Consider the following 24089-nt stretch of genomic DNA (forward strand, 5'->3'; position numbering starts at 1 on the left):
ACAGCTTCTCTTTTAAAGCAGCTCAAGTCTCTTTGGGATTTAGTTCCCCAGGCATTTAATTCCTCTAACTGGCAGACGACAAGCTGTGTTATGTTCGACTGTATAATGCTGCAACGTTCATGGACTCAGGGACTTGGACTATTTTTTTAGACTGTACTTTACCAATCTCTTATAGGTGCTTGCTATCTTATCCATGCCTTGTGCTGTGTGTGACTGTTGGTATTGTGTTTTGTGCCTTGGTCCCTGTGTAACGCTATTTCATTTGGCAGTATTCATGAATAGTTGAATGACAATTAAATTTGAAGTACTATTGTATATGTCTTGGTGTTCAAGGAATGGGAGATCCTTTAACTCCTGCCAAATAAAGTCCTCAGGCACCCAATAGAACATTCAAGGGTGTGAATTTTGTTTCACTTTCTCATGTCCTTGGGCTGTGAATCAAAAACAAATTGTCACACTGCTAAGTCCACAGATCAGCAGCTTTCAGCTACTCATTGCTGCGAAATTGGGAGGGGGCTGAACCAACATTGTGCCTCCACTTAGGTTCATCTGCTTGGATGACAATGCAGAGAAACTGATCTCACCTGATTTTAAAAACCACATTTAAAGTATGTTGCCAAATTTAATTTAATTTAAAATTTTAATTAGAGGTTCAACATGGTAGCAGGCTCTTCCAGCTCAACGAGCCCATGTTGTCCAAATACACCCATGTGACCAGTGAACCTACTAACCCATATGTCTTTGGAATGTGGGAAGAAACAGGACACCCAGCGGAAGCCCACACGGTCACAAGAAGAAATGTACAAACTCCTTACAGATAGTGGTAGGAATAGAACCCTCATCACTGTCACTGTAAAGCAATGCTACCATGCCACCCCTATTGAGACATTGAGCCCTATTGAGTCTAGTTCAATGGGCTGCAGCAACAGCATTTTCCTTTGATATATGGGAACTGGGTCAGTACCATTAGAGCGTCCTCCAGGGTAGCCTCAGGGAGTGAGGGGAGCGGGAATAAAGATGGGGTGGGATTGGGCTAATGGTACAGGGGCCAGCTGCAGAAGGCCTTTTCCTCCCCCATGGTTGCAAGTGATCGTCAGCCCTTGCAGTCAAGTGGCAGGATTGTGCTTTTCATCATTGGATGAGTAAAGGCCAGTCATCAAATCATAGAAGGCCTGAAATGTACAACGGCCTCTGGCTACAAAGTTATGTACGAATAAAATCAAGTGGGTGGACTTTTAACATCTCAAGATGTATCCAGCAAACAAAAAAGTCTTATATGCAACTAATGCTAAAACAAAAAGGTGAAAATGTTCCAATCTCACTTCAGGACTTCTTCCCAGAATTTATAGTGAGAAGTTTGTTTTTTCACAGATGCAACAATGTGGCCTCTCCATCTCTCCACTGTCCTAGCAGATTCTATACAGATTGTATTTATAGATTACAGATATAATACACTGGATGCTTTGACAAATATCATGTCTATAATCTCAATCCTGCTGCATCTCATCTTCTCTCTCCTCCACAGTTTGCCGTGAGTGCTGTCATCCCAGTTCATCCTCCTCCTCCTCCTCCACCTTCCACAACACTGGACTAGAAAATCTCTTACTCCCTGGGTAGATAATGAAGTCCAAACTAATCCAAATCTGACAAAGATAATTCACATTTTAATCCCACTCTAATTCAAAAAATGCCCTAATTAATAGATCATTTCCAGGTAGGAGCAGGAAAAGATATTCACTTCCAAATGCATTTATTCATTGTACCTTTTTCCTCTGAGGTTCATAATATTTATTCCCTTATTTCAGCTTTCTCAGCTTTTATTTAATAAAAACTGCCTGCTGCTGAAGTTTGCCAGTTCTATTTATTTCTTTGATTTCCACTTTGAGTTGTAACTTCTTCAATTGTTTTTGAAGTGACATAAATAACTTCATTAAGAAGGGTTTACAATTTTTTTAAATACCTGTAAGCTTTTACTGTAAATGACAACTTGCCCCATGACCTCCCACCTAGATTAGTAACAAGGGTCAGGGCTAATCCAAAAGACAACAATCAATTTACAACTACCCGGTACTTGAGATTTCAGGAGCAGCAACATGGTTTTATGTGTTTGCTTAAACACAATTGCAGCTGAAACTGTTATACAAGAATTTGCTTGGCAGCCCAGAAATATCACAAGATCACTGGGTTGTGTGCAGCCCCAGCTACCTTGCGAAAATTAAACCAGCACACCATTAACTTGTCTGGAACACCGGTCCATATTCAGAAACTGGAGCCAGAGTTAGATTGATTGATAGCAATATCACTAATCGGCTGAATATTTTTTAAGTTGTAAAGCTCTCCGTGGAATTAATATAAAATGACATTTACATATTTCAAAATTTCATTTGCAAAACTCTTGGGGGAAAAGTTCAGTGGTGTGGAACTGAAAATTAACTACACCCAGAGTAGAGGGAGTTTGTGCCCAATTTCTGGATGTGTTAGCTCCTGGCAGGAAATTCCAGTCTTTTCAGTGAGTTTATTGTTTGAGCTAGTAACTTAATTCTCTGCAATGTAAAGCTGGCCCTAAATGATGTTAGCAATAATATGCAAAATTCAGCTTTAATGTAACATTCAGACTCACTAGCAGTTTCTATTAACTCACATAATGTTCAGCTTTTACAAACTAACTCTGTTTCCTGTGTAATGTGCAACTTAAAGGGGCAATACTCAAAGCAGACCTCATCAGCATCCACGACCTGCCACCGTCTCAAAAACACACTTGCAAATATTCTTACGCTGCCTTGTATTTGGAGGTTCACCAACACGTTTTGCTTCAAGGCCTCCGGACTAAACCAGGCCAGTGCCATTGGTCTCTGATGCATTTTACAGTTTTCTACTCGCTGCTGCATTAGCGTCATCACCCAAACACTTGGAGAAGGCATCATGCGTTATTCATGCAGCTTCCAGGATCAAATGGTGATGGCACAGGAACCTTCTAGGAATTAAAGTTTCCCCCCAGATCACAGGGTCACTTTGGGGATTTGCACAGATGTAATTTTATTCTCCCTTTCAAAGGTGTTGAGCTCATCTGGGAGTGAAGCATCACAACTGATCTTTTTGTCTGAAGTAATGGCCTGCAAATCCTGCCAGAGTTAACGTGTATCCAATTCCATCTCTACCCCCAATCAATGTTGTTTTTTTGCCTTTCAAATAGATTTTCAATTAAAAATATGACTACTCATATCAGTTGACAAACAATACTGGTTTAACATTACAAACTGACACCTTTGTCAGTTTAGAACCCCTTATTCTAGGTTAGTGTGCTATATGAATGCTGATTGTTGCTATTCATTGGATTACAAAGGTAGGTGAGAAGACAAATCTTAAGGAACAATTCATTTCTATTTAACCTTTCCTCTACAGTTTTTGACTCTAATAAAACAATATTGAGTAATAGATCCTTCTTCATTCATGAGAGGATGAACCAGCCTGGAATGGCCTCCTTCAGCTGAGACTGCAAGATATCCTTATGGAAATTGAAGAGCGAGTATGATGGTGCCGACGACCAATGGTGACGTTTTTCAGACAGCTCAGAAAACTACTAGATACTCCAGTAGATATACTTCTTCTGAACTGTAATCGCTGCAGTCTGTAGCCTGTAATTTCCCTTTTAAGGATGTATGTTTGAACCGACTAAACAATCTGACATTTTTGCAATCTCCTGGGGGGATTCAATGAACTAGATTCTTGAGAGGGCAGCTACGGCTGAGCAGCCATCGCAGGGGGTGGATGTTGCGTTGAGGCCTGATAGCGAAAGATGAACTCATGGCAGCTCCATGAGTCCACGCTACTTAAAGCACCAAGCAAGATTTAAATCATCGAGGATGAGAGCAGAAAATGGACAGGTGTTCAGCACCGCCTGCCTGCCTGCTGGTCTCCCTCTCATGTTATATCGTCGGGCAGGAGGTGCATGAGTCTTAGGTCCCACACCACCAGGTTCGGGAGCAGCATTCCCCTGCAGCCATTGGGTTCCTGTACGGGCTTCACTCACCTCAGCACGGAACAGGCTCCACAGCTGTGAACTCACTTTTGGGCTCTCTCCAGTTCAGGTTCCATGTTTTTTGCTTACTTTCTTTGTGTGATTTGTCCTCTGTTGTAAATTAGATATGTGGTAGTTTTGCAAGTGTTTTTTAGTGGGCTTCTTTGTTTTTGAATGCCTGCGAAAGATTAATCTCAAGGTTGCATACTGTATACATACTTTGATAATAAATTTGAGCTGTGAATTCTGGAACTAGTAACTAACTGTCTTGTGATCGTGCAGTGTGCAATAAGCAAATCCAGCTCTTTAAACCTCACATTCTCAATCAACCTGCAGCACAATTCTCCCACTTTATTTGATTTTGTTTCACTATCTCAAATTTGCAGAGATTATTATATCAGTCTATATACAGTCACGAATATGCTGATGTTCCCAAAAAATGTCAAACAGAACAAGGAATGGCAATGAAGAAGAGCTTCAATTTTTACCAAAAATACTGATTCAAACTGTGAATAGGAGCCAACATAACAAGCTTTGTACCGTCAGAGAGAGATTCATAGTCATAGTCGTATTCATCATCTTCATCTTCTTCCTCATCATTGTTGGAGGTACCTGGGCCAGTCAGGTTGCCATTGCTCGTCTGCGCCTGCAGGTTTGCAAGCTGATGGGCCTGTAGGAGAGAGCACATTGTCAGAGAAGCAAATTCTGGACAAAAGCTTACAGAGAAAAACATTAAAGTGTTAGGAAACACTATTTTGCATGAACAGTAATAGAAATCCAGATAGCAGTGGTCTCCAGAACTATTGGGGCTGTGATCATTATTAAAGGCTGTGCACTGAACCGAAGGCACTCTGACTAGTTGTATCACTGCCTGGTATGGAGGCGCCAATGCATTGGATCAAAGGAGGCTGCAAAAGGTTGTAGCCTCATCCAGCCCCATCACGGGCACAGACCTTCCCAGCGATGAGAGGATCTTCAAAAGGCAGTGCCTCAAGATAGCACCATCCTTCATCAAGGACTCTCACCATCCAGGAGATTCCCTCTTTACGTTACTACCATCATGAAGGAGTGCAGGAGCCTGAAAACACACATTCAATTTTTAAAGAACAGCCTCTTCCCAGCCCCGCCACTACAATCAATTTTCTGAACAGTCCATGAACATTTGCTGTTCCTATTTTGCACTATTTATTTGTACTGTAACTTACAGAACTGTGCAAAAGTCTTAGGCACATATATGTAGCTAGGCTGCCTAAGACTTTTGCACAGTACTGTGTTGCTGCTGCTATGTGAGTACTGATAAACTTGATTTTGATATGGCTCTCTATTGTGGAGTGAGAGTGGGAAAGGGGTAGGGAGAGGGGAATTGTGGTTGGAAAGGGGGAAAAGGAGAGGGGAGGGAGCAGGAAGCACCAGAGAGACATTCTGTAATGATCAATAAACCAATTGCTTGGAATCAAGTGAACTTGTCTGGTGTCTCAGGGCTGGGTGTGTCTGTACCCGCATCACCTCCTGTCCCTGGCACTCCTCTGCCACCTGTCCCACTGTCCTCCCACAGCATTCTACCCTCACCACTACCAAAATCCTTTGTTCTGGTCAGATTTACAAACTCACTCTCTGCTTTACATTGGCAAATACAATATTGTGCAAAATTCTTAGGCACCCTAGCTATTATTTATATATATATACACACACACACACACACACACACACACACACACACACACACACACACACACACACACACACACACACACACACACACACACACACACACACACACACACACACACACACACACACACACACACACACACACACACACACACACACACACACACACACACACACACACACACACACACACACACCCAAGACTTTTGAATAGTACTATATATCTACACCATATAGTAACTTTGTATGTGTTGCACTCCACTGCTGCCACAAAGCAACAAAGTTCACGACATAAGGCAGTGATAATAAACCTGATTCTGATACTAAAGGCAGTGATCGAAATTAAGATCAGTTACAATGGCAACTGAATGAAACAACAGATGTAAGGAGCTTATTCCTTTTCTAATGTTCAAAAAGATACATCAAATGATGTCCCTTCAGAGATCTGGTGGGTTGAGAAAATCTCCAGGGATCAAGTAAAAAATTGTAATCCACCACTTCCAGCCATCTCACCTTTTGTTTAAGTATATCCACTGGAGTCTGGTGAGCCTTCAGCTTTTTGTTTTTGAGGAGGATTTTTCCTTTCAGTTGCCATACAGATGGGAGCATTGGATTATCTGCAAAATCACTCTCAAACAAAAATTTGGTCACCAGCTTGTCTCCAAATACAGTCTATGAAAAAAACAGAGAGAAAGCTCCTGTGACTGTAGATTTAAGCTGACCGAGCAGTTATTTCAGCCATTGGAGGCCGCCAAGTCAACATGCTTACCTTAACAATTTCTGCCATCTTCCGCTGCTGGGGCAGTGAGCAGTGATTCTCAATTGACAAAATCACCGGCATTTCAGAGTTTACAAAGGCATTGCGATTGATTGATTCGATGACATCCTGTGATGTAAAGTACAACATAAGAACTTCCATGCCACTAGTAATCATTGCCTATTTACGCCAAACATGCTGAAATGTTTTCAGGCAAACTTAACCAAATTGCACCTTAAATGGGATCTTGGTGGTGAGCGTGTGCCCATGATATATGATTGGCATACCGTCATCCCCATCCCAACAGTCCAGCTCAACACTTCGGCACCCTTGCAGCAGCACCTGAAAATGCAAAACGAGCAATAACTAATTGGACAAAAAACAGAGTGAACAAGAAATATTGCAGATAGAATGAAAGCAGGCGGGTGAGAGCCAGAGACTCACCGTCGGAAGAGTTATTGTCTCAGGTCAACGATATATCATGAGGGGAGAGGGTGAGTAAAGGAGGGTGTGAGAGAGAGGAGAACTGAGTTGGGGGACAAAAAGAGACCAAAAAAAAAAGGGAGAGAGGACAAGTGGGGTGAGTGAGAGTTGAGGGGGAGTGTGGAGGAGAGAGGGGGAAGGAGGTGGGGGAGAAAAAGAGACCAAAAAAGACAGAATAGAAGGATGCAAGATAGAAAATGAGGGAAAAAAAAGCAAGAACCTGACAAAGGGCAAAAACATCAGACAAAACGAGATTTAAAGAGTAAGGTGGTTGAGAAGGGATAGATCTAGAGTAGGAGTGACAAGTAGAGAATATCTGATACCTGGCTGTAAAGTTCAACTGAGGATTCTCCTTTCAGTTGATGGCCAGTAAGGTACGTGTTGTGAGAGGACTCAATGTAGTAGTATGAAAGTGGATACTGCAAATCCTCAATATCAACTTGAGATTCATCGTTCTTTGAAGCAACATTCTCTTTGTCCATTAGGAACCTGTAGTTTATAAAAGAAATATTCCATGAAAACTAGATCTATAAATATTCATATCAACTAAATAGAATTGCACATTATTTCCATTCACCTTTCTGCTGTAAATGTCATCTGTCCCCTTTCTACTTTACATTGTTCTTAAACAGCCATGAACATTGATCTGCACAATTCTAAACTCACCTTAAATGAAAATGCTGCCAGGCACAAAGGGAAACAGCATTAATGGTATCCTGGAATCTCAATGGGAATTAGCGTCAGTGAGTGTGGTAATTTTGAAAGACACCTTGACATTGTGTTATTTATTCATAATGGGTAAAAAATGGGCCTTCAGGATGAGAACATGATAGAAGAGGAGAGGTGATCCACAGACATCAATGGAACACCGGTTAGTGCGTACAATTACAGCCAACTGAAGTTCAAGCATGAGCACTTTTGGTTCGAGTTTCTTTGCTGCTTCAGAATTTAAAAAAATACCAACTATATGCTAAAACGATGCATTACCTTGCAAACCCTTCAAATGACATCAGTCCTTGCTGGCGCATGTTGACAGATGGCTCAAATTTCTGGGAGAGAATGAATATATTATCCGTTGCAATAGAAATGACTATGTCAATACACAGCAGATTTCTACATAATTACAATAGCTAACAAAGCATTGGATAGAGTTTTCAGCTAGAATTTTGTCTCTCGGTTGTGTCTATGTGTTTTGTGGGGCCTTTATGACATTATCATTACCACATCAACAAAAATTTACTGATACTAAAAGATCTTGATGTTCCGATTTAGGATTCATGCAGTAACACTGCTAAAATCAACCCTTTCAACATCTTGAAGGCTGGTAATTTTCAAAGATTAAACCAGCAAATAAGAAAGAGCAATAAAGGAGCTGTGCTAAGTGGGCCTGGTACTGGAAGCTCAAGGGCTGCACAAAGATCACAGATTATATTTTGTACATACAGTAAAATGTCACAATATAATTATAGGCTATTACACTGCCCATGTTCAACAGAATCATCCTCTGGTTGATTGGGTGCCCCAAGAACTCCTGTAAAACCCTGGCAAGGAGGCACAGTAATTGGTGCTTCTGCTTCACAGCTCCAGGGAGCCGAGCTGATCTGTGTCTTGTCTTGTCTTGTCCATACTGTACCAACCGCTGCCACTGGGCTATAAACGTGCAGGAGCAGTGTGTGGGTAAGTGCCTTGCTCAAGGACACACATGCTGCCTCAGCTGAGGCTCGAACTAATGACCTTCAGGTCACCAGCCCAAAGCCTTAACCACTTGGCCACGCGCCAACACGCAGAGTTTGCATGTTCTTTCCCGGTCTGTGTGACTTCCTCCAGATGCTCTGGTTTCCTATCACATCCTAAAGACAAGCTTGGTTACTGTAAGTTCCCCAGAGTGAAGATCAAGTCAAAGGGGAGTCAATAAGTATGTGTGAGACAGAATAAGTTACAGCGGTGAAGGAAGAAGACAAATGGGACTGATGGTATTGCTTTCTAGAGGCCAAATGGCCTTTTATATGTTGCTATGCATATTACATATAAAATAACTTGTCCATTTTCTTAACGTTCTACAAGGGAAAAATAAATGTATAGAACAAAAATAGTTTTAGTTTCAGCACTGTTAATAACAGGTAATTATTAGAGAGCAATTTAAAGTCTGTCAGCAGATTAGCAATAGTCAGTGTATAAATTTGTGCTTTTCTATTCATAAGAGCTCAACTACACATATGGAGTGTCAATATGACACTGAAGTCGTGAATCCTCATCTTGCACATTGGGTTGAGGTATCTTTAGGACAATGAATCTCTCAAACCTGAATAATGCTGAGAATTTCATCATAGGTGTGATTCTCCCCTTGACAGTTGACCAGGAAGTCATTCAATTGCTCAATTCCCATTTCACTCTCTCCCAGAGAAGCAATTTCCACTCGATTGGTCACAATGCTGGTCGCCGCGATGTAATCAGAAATTTGTCTCTGATTATCTGTTATTTGCTGTCGACTCTTTATAAAGAGACCAAGATCCGACACATTTCTTGTTAACAGGTCTAGACAAGCAAGAGTAAAGGTTTTCATTTGTTATTTTCAATAATGAATGCATTATTATTGACATTTACTCTGTAGTTAAAAGCAGTTAAAAGGATACACATATAGATGAATAAATATACACGTTACTAACATTTATTTCAGAAACTCAACAATAAGGATGAATTTCTGTTATATTTATGGGACTTCTTCCTCCAAGTATCAAGCAAATTTACTCTAATTTACACTATCAACATTCTCATTATATATTTTAGGATATGACAGAGAATATAAATTGCACTAGGAATTAGACAGAAAATAACATTGTGTAAACACCTAACTTACTCGTACATAATCTGAAAATAAGGTATATGAAGTAAGTAGAAAGAGTAAGTTCAACATCTTTATGCCAAATATCAAATTCCTGTGCATCCATTTCCCTTTTTTGCCAGTTATGTCTCTGCAGCTGTAGTTTTCCTTGTTCTACATCTGCCACTATATTCTTGTTTCTCCTCCATTCCCATCTATGTAGCCCTCTAAGTGCGCCCGTGTGTACACATGAGAACGTTTTTCCTTTTCCTCGTCTCTCCCTCCATCCACCTCTCCTGCTCCCCTTGCATCTGTCTGTGCTTTCCCTGCACCCCGTCTCTCCTTACATCCCTTCTGCTCCTCCCTCAATTCAAATACATATCTTTTCCAGAAAACAATGAAAGGACATACTGAATATTCCTAAATTGTGAAATCCCCTATCAGAACTTTCACTAATCTCAAAAAAAGTGCACAGATTAAGAAATGATGGAGTAAATAATTGCAATATCGTTGCCGGAGATGACTGACCTAGGTCAGGCTGTAGCGCAGTGATGTTGTCGTCGATCGTCAGGTTTGTGTACAGTGGGGCAGATTCTGAGCCCGAGCGATTGCACGATACAGAGTAAATGTCAAAAAGGTCCTTCAGGTCCTTCCTGCTTCGTACACTAGTCCGTAAACAAACAAAGTCAATCTCTTTCACTGCATGCACACTTGCTGAACACAAAGCATCGTTCAACTAAGTTATTTTTTAGGAAAGGTCATTGACATAAAATATTAACTCTATTTTTCTCCACCCACCCCCTCCCACCACCGCCCAAATACTGCTTGACTGAGAATTTCCAGAATTTTGTGTTTACTTCATTCTTTCAAAGATTTTGGTTCTTCTTTCAAAATTTGCTTACTAGCTTCAATCACTGTGCTGTCCCAATATGAAACAATGCAGATATTTCAATCAAATCTGTAGAGTGAGATCATATTCACCTGAATGATTTGAAAAGTTCGACGAACTCAACGAAACTCATGTTGCTGTCAGAGACCATGAAGTCCTGAAACCCTTTCAGCCCTCCTTTTACCCGTCCATGCCAGCTGTTACTCCCTCTTGGGCTATTGGAAGACCATAAAACCATGTTAGATAAAAGAGTAAAAAGAAAAAAATATCCCTTTTAACTTGGACTCTTTAAAACATAACAGCTTTAAGACATGTTGTAATATAAAATACATCTTTAGTTAATTGCTGAGATGTCACATTAAGAAAGAATGGGCTGAAATACATTGAACTGCTGCTGCTAAGTTAACAAGTTTCTCGTCACATGCCGGTGATAATAAACCTGCTTCTGATTCTGAAGTACAGTACTTTGCAAAAGTCTTAGGTATGGGTATATAACGAGGGTACCCAAGAGTTTTGCACAGTACTGTTAATTAAAATGTACAAGATAGATTCTGATGCAATGACTGGAGGATGACTGGAAGAGAATGTATTAGAATGAGTCCAAGAAAACTGCCAGGAGGAAATGAAGAATCACGGAAGTGGGTCTATGGGAGTAAGCATTTAAGGCCGTTGTTCTGCAAGAGATGTGGTGAGGAGAATGGCTGTACTGAAGCCGAAGGCAAGTGAGTATACAGTGAAGTCTGAAATCTGAAAGTACAATGTAATGAACTCCCTGGACATGGACCACAGATTGAAAATGAATGGCTGATTGTTTTCACTTGAGCATTTCTTACGCTGAAGGGGGAAAATAGAGAGAGTAGAAAAATCCAAATTGTTACTGTCACAAGAGCTGGGTCTACGTCAATATCATCTACTTTACTTCTTTCATAAGAAATCTGGCTAATTGTCTTTCCTTTCACAGTAATGTGCTACAAAAGGGTTTCTGCACACTCCGATATCTCCATCATTCTTCCAGGACTCTTTTTCTTCTTGGGGTCTCATTCAGTCTGAAGCTTATTGTCATTCAGTGGCCCCAGTGTACCAAAGATCCTTTTAAAAAATATAAGTTATTTTCAATGAGATTAAAGATTAAAAAACTATAGGTTGCAAGGGAGAGTTAAGCAGTTTCAGCGACAGGTTACTATCGATGCAATGCTCCTCAGACAGGATGAAGAGGTCAATACTCCCCAATGCCATTAGGCTTTACAATTCTACCGCCAGGACTTAAGAACTTTTTAAAAGCTATTATTAATGCTTTTTGAGATAGTGATTTAGATGCATATCATATTTTTTACTGAGTTAAGTATTGTATGTAATTAGTTTTTGCTACAACAAGTGTATGGGACATTGGAAAAAAGTTGAATTTCCCCATGGGGATGAATAAAGTATCTATCTATCTATCTATCTATATAAGGCACTACAGAACCAGGGCTACATTCGGGAGAGATTACAGAGGGAGTGAGGCTCAAAATGAGGAAATGGGCTGGAGTGATTATCTCATCAATGCAGGAAAGAAAGAACACAAGGATACATTTAAAAAAAACAAAGCAGGAATAGGCCTTTAAATAGGATCATGGCTGTTAGTTGCAATTTCCTGTACAAACCATCCTTTTCTTTAGTAAAGTCTGATATCAAATAGACATGTAAGATTTCAGCTACGTCTTCAAATGCTTTGCATGGAAAACCTTGTTAGTTCTCTTGTAACTACTGCTGACTATTTTCATGTCCATATGGAAAGCTTTTGGATGCTCTTTTATGTCAGCAATTCTATTTTTTGTTCTGCTTTAATTTCCTTTTCATCTCCCCTTTCACCTTGCTATATTCAACCTCCTTCCCACTTTAACTACCGTATTTATGTGACATGCATTGTTTTCCTCCTCCTATCATTTGCATTGTCTTTGTCTCCCTTGTCATCAAGGGTTACTAGCCTTGGCTTCTCTACTTGTAGGAAAGTAACTCCCTGTGGTGGTCAATCATTATCCATTGCAGATTTACCTGCCAAATTTTTAATTATGCTTTACCCTGGCTAGATTGCCTCTCTTCTCACTGAAGAAATGTCTCATTGAAAGGTTGTCCCTTAAATGTTCCGATTCTTTCTCCATTCTTAAAATAAAACTTTCTATAGTGAAGTTTACTCTCAGTGACACCTGATCCACTTCATTCCCCAGAATGTCCCCTTCTTGGCTGTGACAAAAGTCTGAACTCATTTCAGAAATTTCAACTTTTCTTTCCCTTTTATCACAATTAATATTCGGGTAACTGAAAACTCCTGTATCGCCCCTGCACGTTCCTGCCATCAGTCTGCAAGGCTGCTCCTCCATCTCTCTTACTATTTGGCAGTCTTTGGCATATCACTTCTTACCTGCTTTTTAACAAAAACAAATGAATTCTGTGCATTGCACCTCTTTTCCCCTCACTTCCTTTTTGCACACCGTGTATCAGTGCCCAGTCGTCCCCTTTTCTGGGTCTTATTTCAGTGAGTTCCTTTGTGGAATTTACTAACTTCACAAAAATAATGATGTTAATCTGGGGTGTACATTGAAGAAGCAAGTTCTCACTACAGATGTAACATAAACTATGTTATCATGTGGCATATTAATATTATTTTACAAAAAAACAGAACCATAGGGAACTACAAAAGATTACATACATACAAAACTGAGTTTTGTTGCCCATTTTGCAAAGCCCCTTATCTTTTGACAAAAAATATAAATATTAAAATGCTGACTGAATTGCAGAATATAGCCAAATGGATCATTTTGTCATGTGGGTCTCTATACCATCTCTACTTCAAATATTTATCCAATTTTCCTCTAAAACTATAATATGGCCTCCACCCCACTCTACCCTGTGGCACAGATTCACATGCTCCAATAATTATAGTACAAAGAAATTCCTCTCACATATCGATGACTTAATGTTCCTCCTCCACCATTGTCTCTGTAAATAAAAGTGATTGTCCTCTTTTCTCACCTTAATAGCAACAATTATCTCAATACCTTCTTTTTATAATGTACTGCATTCATACAGAATACTGAAATACAGTAGAAACTATACTGGTCAGCACAGATGCAGTGGCCAGAAAGGTCTGTCCCTGCTGTGTACTGTTCTATTTTCTAAGTTCTTTGGACATCCCTGCTATTTAAAAGTTTGCTTTTCATGTGAACATTTAAATAAGGAATATTATGCCACATGTTGCTCTGATGGGAAGGAATAAATGTGTGAATCTTAGACCACATTTATTTTTCTCCTACCCGGTTTTGGTCTTGCTGGTAGTTGAAAGAACTGGAGAGGAGACAGGTCTCACTGGTGTGGTCGCTGGAGGGCCCAATGTGGCGGATGGTGGTGTGGTGAGAGAACGGGCTCTGGCAGGAAGCGTATAAGAACCAGGAGAAGCCACTGAAATACTCAAATCTGAAAAGAATAAATGTGTCAAATAAATTAAGCACATATTGGCCAAGAATTCACTGGTATAACTCACTGGAGTCTTTAGTCACCACTCTCTTGAGCTCAATTAGAATGCATATGGTAACAAGTCAAGCAATGGTACCAAACCATTGTACTTGTTAACACAGGGAAGTTACTGGACTGGTGAGAACTGTGCAGTCAAACAAAGAGAAGGAGATAGGCACTTCCACCATACAACTAACAGCAACTAATATCAACATTTCCATAAAGTTGCTGGTATTTATGTGGGGAAATGCTGGTGTTCTGAATGGAACCAACAGCATCATTCAGCAAAATCTGAGCTGATGTTTCTCAGTTTACATTGTATATTTTCTTCAAGATTTAATGTTCACTATTAAAATGCAATAAAGTATGTTCAACTAAGTGATATTTATCAATTTCCAGCAAATAAAAATGGAAAACTGTAGCGGTGTGCTACACACAGTGCTGAAATAATGACACACAGTCGGTAAGTCATTTGGAGACTAGTTTATTCAAACTTCGCGTCGCTGGCATTTAAACCCTAGCGCCCGCCTTCTCTGGGCGGAAATGACGTCAGAGGTGCATTACCAAAGTCTCCCCCCGCGCGCTGGCTATTTGTGAGCCGGTTCGCCTGCGCAGAAAGTGGGTTGCCACAAAACATCATTAAAAAGAATAAACAGATTAACTGCAAGAACATTGTCCTGACATTGCTATTTAGCATTGATTCCTAGCTTTATATTTTGCATTTATAATTATGTATCAGTCTAATTGTATTAATTACTATTATAAACGCATGTTGCAACCTGACAGCACAATCTGACAATAAGATTTTCCTCTAAACCCACGTAGATCCTCCCTGCTAACCTGTATTCACAGTTTTGTTCCAAAGCCATTCAATTTTCTGACAGATAATATAGTAACAATTGCTCTCAGAGTGAGAGCATTAGAGAGCCATTGAACATGAAAACAGGTTGGTCAGTCCACTCAGTTAGCAGGAACCATCACCCATACATTTAGATTGGTCCTATGTTAATTCTATTCTTCTTATTATCCCTACATTCCCATCTACTTCTCCCATATTCTATCACTCACACTCCAGGGGTAATTTAGAATGGCCAATTAACCTACCAGCCACCCATCTTCAAAGTTTCAAAGTAAATTGATTATCAAAGTAGACGTATGTTACCATTTAAGATTCATTTTCCTGTGGGCGTTCACAGTAAATACAAAGAAACACAACTGTATCATTGAGAAATTGCCAGTCACACAAACAACCAATGTGCAAAAGACAACAAATGTGCAACATAAATAAACAAATAAATAAATAAATTTTGAGAACATGAGTTCTAGAGTCCTTGAAAGTGAGTCTATAGAACATAGAAAGCCTACAGCACAATACAGGCCCTTTGGCCCACAATGCTGTGCCGAACATGTACTTACTTTAGAAATTACCTAGGGTTACTGAAACCCTGTATTTTTCTAAACTCCATGTACTTATTCAGGAGTTTCTTAAAAGACCCTATCGTATCCGCCTCCACCTCCGTCGCTGGCAGCCCGTTCCATGCACTCACCACTTTGTGATGTGAAAGGAAACTAAAGTACCTAGAGCAGGGGTTCCCAACCTTTTTTATGCTATGGACCTTTACCATTAACCGAGGGGTCTGTGGATCCCAGGTTGGGATCTTCTAACCTAGGCGAAAGCTCTGCAGGCACAGGAAGTATTTGCAAATTCGACTGGTGGTCAGGATTGCACTTAAGCTGTCGAAGCTGAGAGGTAGTGACTTTACCTGTGGCGTTGCCCACGTTGTGCCACTCTAAGGTACACTCACATCTACAAAGCTTCTTAGAATATGATCTACAACTCCTGGTCCATAAATACAGCAGATATTTAAGGGAAGAAGCATGTTACCCGATTCTTCCTGTTCATCAAAGTCTGCTGGGTCAGATCCACTCCTGCTTCGAGATTCTTTGCAGTTTCGAGCCTTGCGTGTGCCCATGTCCTCGTCAGTCATCTCCCCACTGTCTCCCTGCACAGAACCAAACTTTCAGTCAATTAATCCTTGATCAAAAGCACATGACAGTGACTTATGAAAGTCTCAGTTCATACCCTGATGAGTGATTTCTTTATCTTTTTGGCTGTGTTCATTCCCAATGTGTTGTTGCGCTGCAGGTTGGATTTTTCCGTGCTTTTGTTCAAAGTCGCTGTGGCTGTGTTTCCTGTGATCCAGCGTCTGCCTCCAAAGAGTTCAATAACCTGAGCCAGTGTTGGTCCCTCAAACTTGCCTTCCTCCTACATCAAAAACATGGAATTGTACATTAAACGGGCCACCTATCCAAATGAATTAGCTGGCATTCGGGCTCCAAACATATGTCCTCCCACCTCATTTTATCTTATGCTATGACTTTCCATCCCTTCCTCCTCATCACTCATTGTCAGTGCTCTTAATCATTAACCTTCACACATAAATCACATTTTAGCATTTTCTACAGGTCTGCGTTGCCAACTTCTTCTTTCCTTTCACCTCCTTCCAGACACATCAGCTACCCAGGTGCCATTTTTTACGTATTATGCTATACTGCAGCTACAAACTACAAGCTTCATGGCATACATCAATGATCATAAACCTGATTTTGAAGAATTTAAGACGGAGAGAAGAGATAGGGGAGAGAGGAGGAGAGAAGTGGAGAGAGGAGAGAATAGAGGAGAAGAGGCTTTCATTAGTTCAGCATGTCCAGCTGTCCGCCAGCAGGTTGACCTGACGCAAGCTGTCTAAAGCCCAATGGATACATGCAAGTTATAATTTCTCGCACACCCCCTCCAGGGATGATTTGTACAGTTTAGAAACTTCCATTTAAGCTTTCTTCTCCATTGCATTTCTTGCCCTCATTCTCATAAAGTTAACTTTGTTTTGTTTGAGTTTTCTTTATGTCAAAACTATTGCTGCAATGTTTGTACTTGTTTCAAGTAAAATCCATAATAAGTCAAACAAGTGAATCACAAATTTCAAAACTGTAGATCAATAGCTTTTAGTATATTTTCCATATTTTTTCTATCAATCTAAGACAGCAGTTTAAAATGTCTCCTTTGCATAAGTAGAATTTGTGACCTTCGAATTTACAGAAATAGTACCTAAATGCTGTGATGGCTTTGGACTAGAAGACTAAATATTTAGATTATCGTGGCTATCATAGTACATTTTCTCTTTTACAGCTGTGCTTGTAAAATGGCATGAACCTTAAAATAAGATCCACCAAACTGTGCTGCCTTCAGCCAATGTTTCCTGTCAGCATTCAGCTACCAAATTGAAGCAATGGCTTGCATGTACTAGGCTAGGATTTACTGACAGATTTGAAGTGTCACATGGAATTCAACAGGTCACTTTTTTTTAAACACAGCAGATTCTACAGATGCTGGAAATCCAGAGCAGCACATACAAAATGTTGGAGGAACTCAGCAGGTCAGGCAGCAACAATGGAGAGGAATAATGAATCAGCATTTTGGGCTTAGACCCTTCATCTAGTCATGCTTGTAATGTTGGCACTGAGACAAAATATCTCAGAACTGAGACTTTAACTTATTTTCTCTCTTTCTACAGATGCTGTCTGACCTGTTGAGCATCTTCAGCATTTTCTGCTTCTGTTTCAGCTTTCAGATTTCCAACATCTGCAGTTTGCTTTTCCCACTTGGCATTGAACCTCTTGAATGAAGGGAGACTCCTTTTCTACATCAAAGTGCCCAAAATAAAAGTTTCATTTCCTAGCACTGTTCACAATGACACAAACATTGTTCTTTACAAGTCTCTCTCCCCACTCTTTATCAGAGGTCTATTTCTTGCTCAGTAGTATAATACTGAGCATTACATTAGGAAGAATGAACCCTGGTCAATATTGGTTTAACTCAAACCTTTCTGTCTGGGTAAATCTGTTATGTTCGCAAACAGTATATATCTGCTATATATGTTCACTATGTGATGTCTCTTTTGGCAAAAGCTTTTCTCGCCTATCAGTTCCTCTCAACACATTCCTCAAACACAAAGGGGTACTTTTAATTATTTCCTTTCCAAGCTTTAGGGCTTGGATAAAACATTATTTCATAGAAATCAAAGCAGTACTTCACACTCAAAATGCAGTTTGACCAGAATACTATGGCCAGTGAGGATTTGCTCTCGAATCATTTCATACCTAAATCATTTTCAATTTCTCAATTGGGAATTTCAATTTCAATGAACATGCAATTATTATTTTGCTTCTAATAGTTTCTTGCATTCAACTGATGTGTATTTAATTTGATTCTAATCATCAGTTGTCTTTGTAAAATCTTACCTGTTTTTTGAGTTCACCCACCTTCCCTTGTTTGGGATAAATAGAACTGTTTGTTATGAAGAATGGCATTTACTTTTACCATTAGCACAGTCACTGATCTCTGAACATTCCTACTCAGTTTTAAGTTAGCTGGTATCTCTTTACTTTTTCTTTATAGTTATTTGTTAATTTTGCATATTTACCCTGTGAAAGGTCTCAGCCCTAAATGGCGACTATTTATTCATCTGCATAGATGCTGCTTGACCTGCTGAGTTCCTCTAGCATTTTGTGTGTGTTGCTCTGGATTTCCAGCATTTGCAGAATCTTTTGCATTTATTTTCTTAATTAGTTTGTTTTGTTTTCCATCCAATTCTTTGTAGTCTTTTCTGTTAGCCCCATGTGGTTTCCAATAATGCAATATAGAATTGAAAACTATTTCCATTATTATTTCTGATGAAATTACTCTTATGTTTTCTCTTTGTGTGATAATGTATTGGCCTATTGGGTCATGAAGTTCAGAGAAACTGCTTTGCTTCATAACTGTTATTACCATAAATATTTACAATAACATATTGAAAACTCTTAATTTGTTTTCTGATTAAAAGTTTCTTAAACTTCTTGCACATTTGACGTTAAGGGCATCAGAATACACTAGAAAGAGAAAATATTGACATCAAATCAATAGCCAGTGTCCTTGGCAATGTCAATAAACAAGTGCTTTCATAATATTCCTTCATACCCGATTTAAAATATGCAGTTAAAACTGGCATTATGAGCATTATAAGTACTTATTCATTTAAATCACCAACAGATATTTCCAATCTTATAATTCTTAACAATATTCAGAAATATTGTTACAAGGGATTAATTTCCACATACCTGATACAAACTGACATATTGCTTCCTCAGCCATTGCAGTCTTTGGTCAGGAAACTTCTTCATTTTCCTCACAGCCGTTACCAGTTCCTGTAATCCATCATGCACCATTTTAGCAGTGTACTTAGGAGCCACAAAGTGCAATAAGCGATTATCAGTTGTATGGACCCCATACAGCAACGTTATGCAATTTTCCTCCAGGGTCATCTGGGAAAGTTTGTTTTGAATGCAAACAGTATTAAGATCAATTCCTGAATGTCCCATGTAAACAGCTTTCACCACAGACATGTCCAAAAAGCCTTCAACAAGTCCATTTAATGCAATGTGCCCATACAGCTGAAACTTCGTATTACCAACATCTGTGCTATTACCCGGTACTATGCTTTTCACCTTGGCGTTGGTTGGGTTGGCTGTAGGTGGTTTTGACCAAGTCAGAGTACAGTTGTCAGCTTCCAGTTTGAGAAAACAACGTGCTGATAGATGAGCCTCCTGGTCATAGTGTATGACTGTGGACCCTTGCAGGAGAAACTGATGGACGTCAGCTCTAATGGACAATACATACCAAGGAATAAGTTCGGTCTCATGATTAAACGCCTTCTGCTGGTCCTCTGTCCCACTCAGGTCAATCTCACTGGATTGCTCAAAGGAGTCACTCTCTGAGTCTGACAGATCTCCAACAATGAACCTGTGAAGGAGAAGACAGCTAAGATACTGCACGTCTCTGATGAAAACATACACCTGCTTCTCCAGCTGCCAATAGGCTGTGACTCTTCCATAACCTTCCACATGTAGTCACTCCACCAAAATGACTCCACACTCAATTTTCATGGAGCAGGTGGTCACACTGTATTATCATTCATTTAGTAGCATTTCCAGTTTTAGAATTAGTTTGTATGTAAATGAAACAGAACTATGCAATTGTGTCAAAAAGCAATTTAGACTTTTATTTGAGTCAGACTGGCTTGGTTTGTTATTTTAGAAATTACCTCACAAGTGCCACAGCTGAAGGAATGCACCATACCGTAGTCCATTAAAGCAACATACAGCAATATTTATGTTACATGTCTTCAGCGTAAAACAGATTTACAAGTTTAAGGGTGCTAAATCCAACCAGGACAAACTTCTTCTACAGATACACAGTGGAGAGTATCCTGGCTGGTTACATTATGGCCTAGTATGGAAGCACCAATGCCGAGGAACAGGGAAGTCTACAGAAAGTGATGGATATAACCTACTCCATCCCAGGCTAAGTTCGCCCAACCACTGAGCGTACTGACATGAAGTGCTGCCACAAGAAAGCTGCATCCACTATTAAGGATCCCTACCACCCAGGCCAAGGTCTCTCCTCACTACTACCATCAGGCAGCAGATGTAGGATCCCTTGGTCCTATACACTAGGTTCAGGACTGTTTATTGACATACAACCATCAGGTTCCTGAACTAGCATGGATAACTTTACTCACAACAACTCTGAAACTGATACCACAACCAAAAGACTCACTTTCAAGCACACTACAACTCATGCTCTTAGTATTATTTTTGCACTGTTTATCTCCCTTTGCATATCAGTTGTTCATCATCTTTGTTTATGTATAGCCTTTCATAATTTCTATTGTATTTCTATTGTTAAAATGTAGTTTAAAAAATTTTTTGTACCTTTTTAACTACTTCCATGAAACTTCGGCTAATTGGGCAGCTGCTAAATTGGACTAAAATCTACTTGTCCTGATGTGTCCCAATTAATAGGAATCCACTGTATTTTGTCAATCAGTCTTACAGACTTCCACCAGTTTTGGCAAGAATATATCAATAAGGTCTGAAATTTGACCAGCATCTGGACACTTGACCCAATCTTGATAGCTCTTGCTTGACTTTCACCTTCCAGAAAAAATCCCTGTCATAGAAAGATTAGACACGAAGGGAAAGATTTCATGCCAGGGTTGTGGATTTTCCAGCCTAGGTCATGGCTGTGATGGAATCAGTGAACAAGCTGGCCAGCAGAATGACAGACATCTGTTCCTAGAATAGTGACTGTGGACCTCCTTTGGGGGTCAAGTTCTGTTATACAATCAAACACTAATTCACTTTTGGTTTGTGCGCACACACACACACACACACACACACACACACACACGCACACACACGCACACACACGCACACACACGCACACACACACACACACACGCACACACAATGCTGCAGGAAATCAGGTCAGGCTGCATCTATGGAGAGGAATAAACAGTGAACATTTTGTGGTCTTAGCCCGAAATATTGACTGTTTATTTGTTTAGACCATAAGACCAAAAGACATAGGAACAGAATTAGGCCATTTGGCCTATTGTGTCTGCTCTGCCATTCAATCATGGCTGATCCTTTTCTTCTCTCCTCAACCCCAGTTCCTGGCCTTCTCCCTGTAACCTTTGATGCAATGTCCAGTCAAGAACCTATCAATCTCTGCCTTAAATACACCCAACAGCCTGGGCTTTACAGCTGCATGCGGCACCACCTTTGGGTAAAGAAATTTCTCTGTGTCTCTTTTTTGAGAGGGCACCCCTCTATCTGAGACTGTGCCCTCATCCTAAACTTTCCCACCATGGGAAACATCCTTTACACATCTACTCTGTCTAGTCCTTTCAACATTCAAAAGATTTAAGTGAGATCCCCCTCATCCTTCTGAATTCTTTCTGAAGTGCAGACCCAGATCCATCAAATGTTCTTTGTATGATAACCCTTTCATTCCTGGAATCATCCTTGTGAATCTCCTCTAGACGCTCTCCAATACCAGCACATCTTTTCTAAGATGAGGGGCCCAAAACGGTTCACAATATTCAAGGTGAGGCCTCACCAGTTCCTTATAAAGCTTCAGCATCATATCCTTGCTCTTGTACTCTAGACCTTTTGAAATGAATGCTAACATGGCATTTGCCTTCCTCACCACTGACTCAACCTGCAAGTTAACCTTCAGGGTGTTCTGTACAAGGGCTCCCAAGTCCCTTTGCATCTCAGATTTTTGGATTTGCTCCATTTACAAAATAGTATGCTCATTTATTTCTACTACCAAAGTGCATGACCATGCATTTTCAAACACTGTATTTTATTTGTCACTCTCTTGCTCATTCTCCTAATCTGTTAACTCCTTCTGCATCCTACCTGTTTCCTCAACATTACCTGCTCCTCCACCAATCTTCATATCATCTGCAACCTTGGTAACAAAGCCATCTATTCCATCATCTAAATCATTTATATACAGCATAAAAAGAAGTGGTCCCAATATTGAACCCTGCAGAACACCACTAGTCACTGGCAGCCAACCAGAAAAGAATCCTTTTATTCCCACACACTGCCTCCTACCAATCAGCTTATGCTCTAACCATGTTAGTACCCCTTTCCTGTAATATCATGGGCTCTTAACTTGGTAAGCAGCTTCATGTTTGGCACCTTGTCAAAGGCCTTCTGAAAATCCAAATATACAACATCCACTGCATCTCCTTTATCTATCCTACTTGTAATCTCCTCAAAGAATTCCAATAGGTTCATTAGATAGGATTTTCCATGAAGGAAACCATCCTGACTTTATATTATCTTGACCTGTGTCACCAAGTAATACCTCACTTCATCCTTAACAGTTGACTCTAACATCTTCCCAATCACTGAGGTCAGGTTAACTGGTCTATCATTTCCTTTCTGCTGCCTTCCTCTTTTCTTAAAGAATGGAATGACATTTGCAATTTTCCAGTCCTCTGGCACCATGCTAGAGTCCAATGATTTTTCAAAGAGCATTTTTACTGCCACTACAATCTCTAATGCTACCTCTTTCAGAACCCTAGGGTGAAGTTCATCTGGTCCGGGTGACTAATATACCTTTAGGTCTTTCTGCTTTTTGTGCACCTTCTCTCTTGTCATAGTAACGGCATCCACCGCTCTTCCTTCACGCACTACAACATCAGGCATACTGCCAGTCTCTTCCACAGTGGTGCAAAATACTCAGTTAGTTCATCAGCCATCTCCTTGTCCCCGTTACTATTTCTCCTGCCTCATTTTCTAATGGTCCTATATCCACTCTCATTTCTCTTTTATTTTTAACATACTTGAAAAAACTTTTACTATCCACTTTGATATTATTTGCTAGCTTGCTTTCATATTTCATTTTTACCCTTCTAATGACTTTTTTAGTTGCTCTCTGTAGGTTTTTGAAAATACCTCCCAATCCTCTAACTTCCCACTAATTTTTGCTTTGTTGGATGCCCTTTCTTTTGCTTTTACAATAGCTTTGACCTCCCTTTGTCTGCCACAGTTGTACTATTTTACCATTTGAGTATTTGGAATACATGTGTCCTGCACCTTACTCATTTTCTCCAGAAATGCACACTATTGCTGCTCTGCTGACATCCCTGCCAGCAGCTCCTTCCAATTTACTTTGACCAACTCCTCTCTCGTACCACTGTAATTTCCCTTACTCCACTGAAGTACTGCTACATCAGACTTTACTTTCTCCCTATCAAATTTCAAGCTGGACTCAATCATTTTGTGATCACTGGTTCCTAATGGTTCTTTTACCTTAAGCTCCCTAATCACCTCCGGTTCATTACATAACACCCAATCTAGTATAGCTGACCCCCTAGTAGGTTCAATGACAAACTGCTCTAAAAAGCCATCTCTTAAAATCTGCCATGACTCCCATGATTTCCTTCAGTAGATGCTGTCTGAGCTGTTGAGTTCCTCCAGCATTTTGGTGTGCTGATCTTGATCTCTAGCATCTTCAGAATTTCTTGTTTTTATGATTTACTTCTGGTCAGCTACATAC

The 24089-nt window shown here is 40.0% G+C and overlaps 1 protein-coding gene across 5 annotated transcripts in view; it reads right to left on the reverse strand.

Moving 5' to 3' along the window:
* plce1 (phospholipase C, epsilon 1) overlaps positions 1–24089 on the reverse strand; it is a 477143-nt gene that overhangs the window by 61335 nt on the left and 391719 nt on the right. For all 5 annotated transcript variants that reach the window (XM_073027453.1, XM_073027451.1, XM_073027452.1 and 2 more), the window contains exons 8-20: positions 19289–19970; positions 16215–16397; positions 16017–16134; positions 13933–14092; positions 10732–10854; positions 10279–10415; positions 9232–9464; positions 7917–7978; positions 7253–7418; positions 6681–6788; positions 6459–6575; positions 6203–6361; positions 4559–4688 (exon numbers count right to left, since the gene is read on the reverse strand). In XM_073027453.1, coding sequence (XP_072883554.1) covers positions 4559–4688; positions 6203–6361; positions 6459–6575; positions 6681–6788; positions 7253–7418; positions 7917–7978; positions 9232–9464; positions 10279–10415; positions 10732–10854; positions 13933–14092; positions 16017–16134; positions 16215–16397; positions 19289–19970 — 2378 coding nt within the window. The remainder of the gene's footprint in view (positions 1–4558; positions 4689–6202; positions 6362–6458; positions 6576–6680; positions 6789–7252; positions 7419–7916; positions 7979–9231; positions 9465–10278; positions 10416–10731; positions 10855–13932; positions 14093–16016; positions 16135–16214; positions 16398–19288; positions 19971–24089) is intronic.

Source organism: Hemitrygon akajei, chromosome 23, assembly GCF_048418815.1.
Source record: "Hemitrygon akajei chromosome 23, sHemAka1.3, whole genome shotgun sequence".
NCBI classification, from domain to species: domain Eukaryota; kingdom Metazoa; phylum Chordata; class Chondrichthyes; order Myliobatiformes; family Dasyatidae; genus Hemitrygon; species Hemitrygon akajei.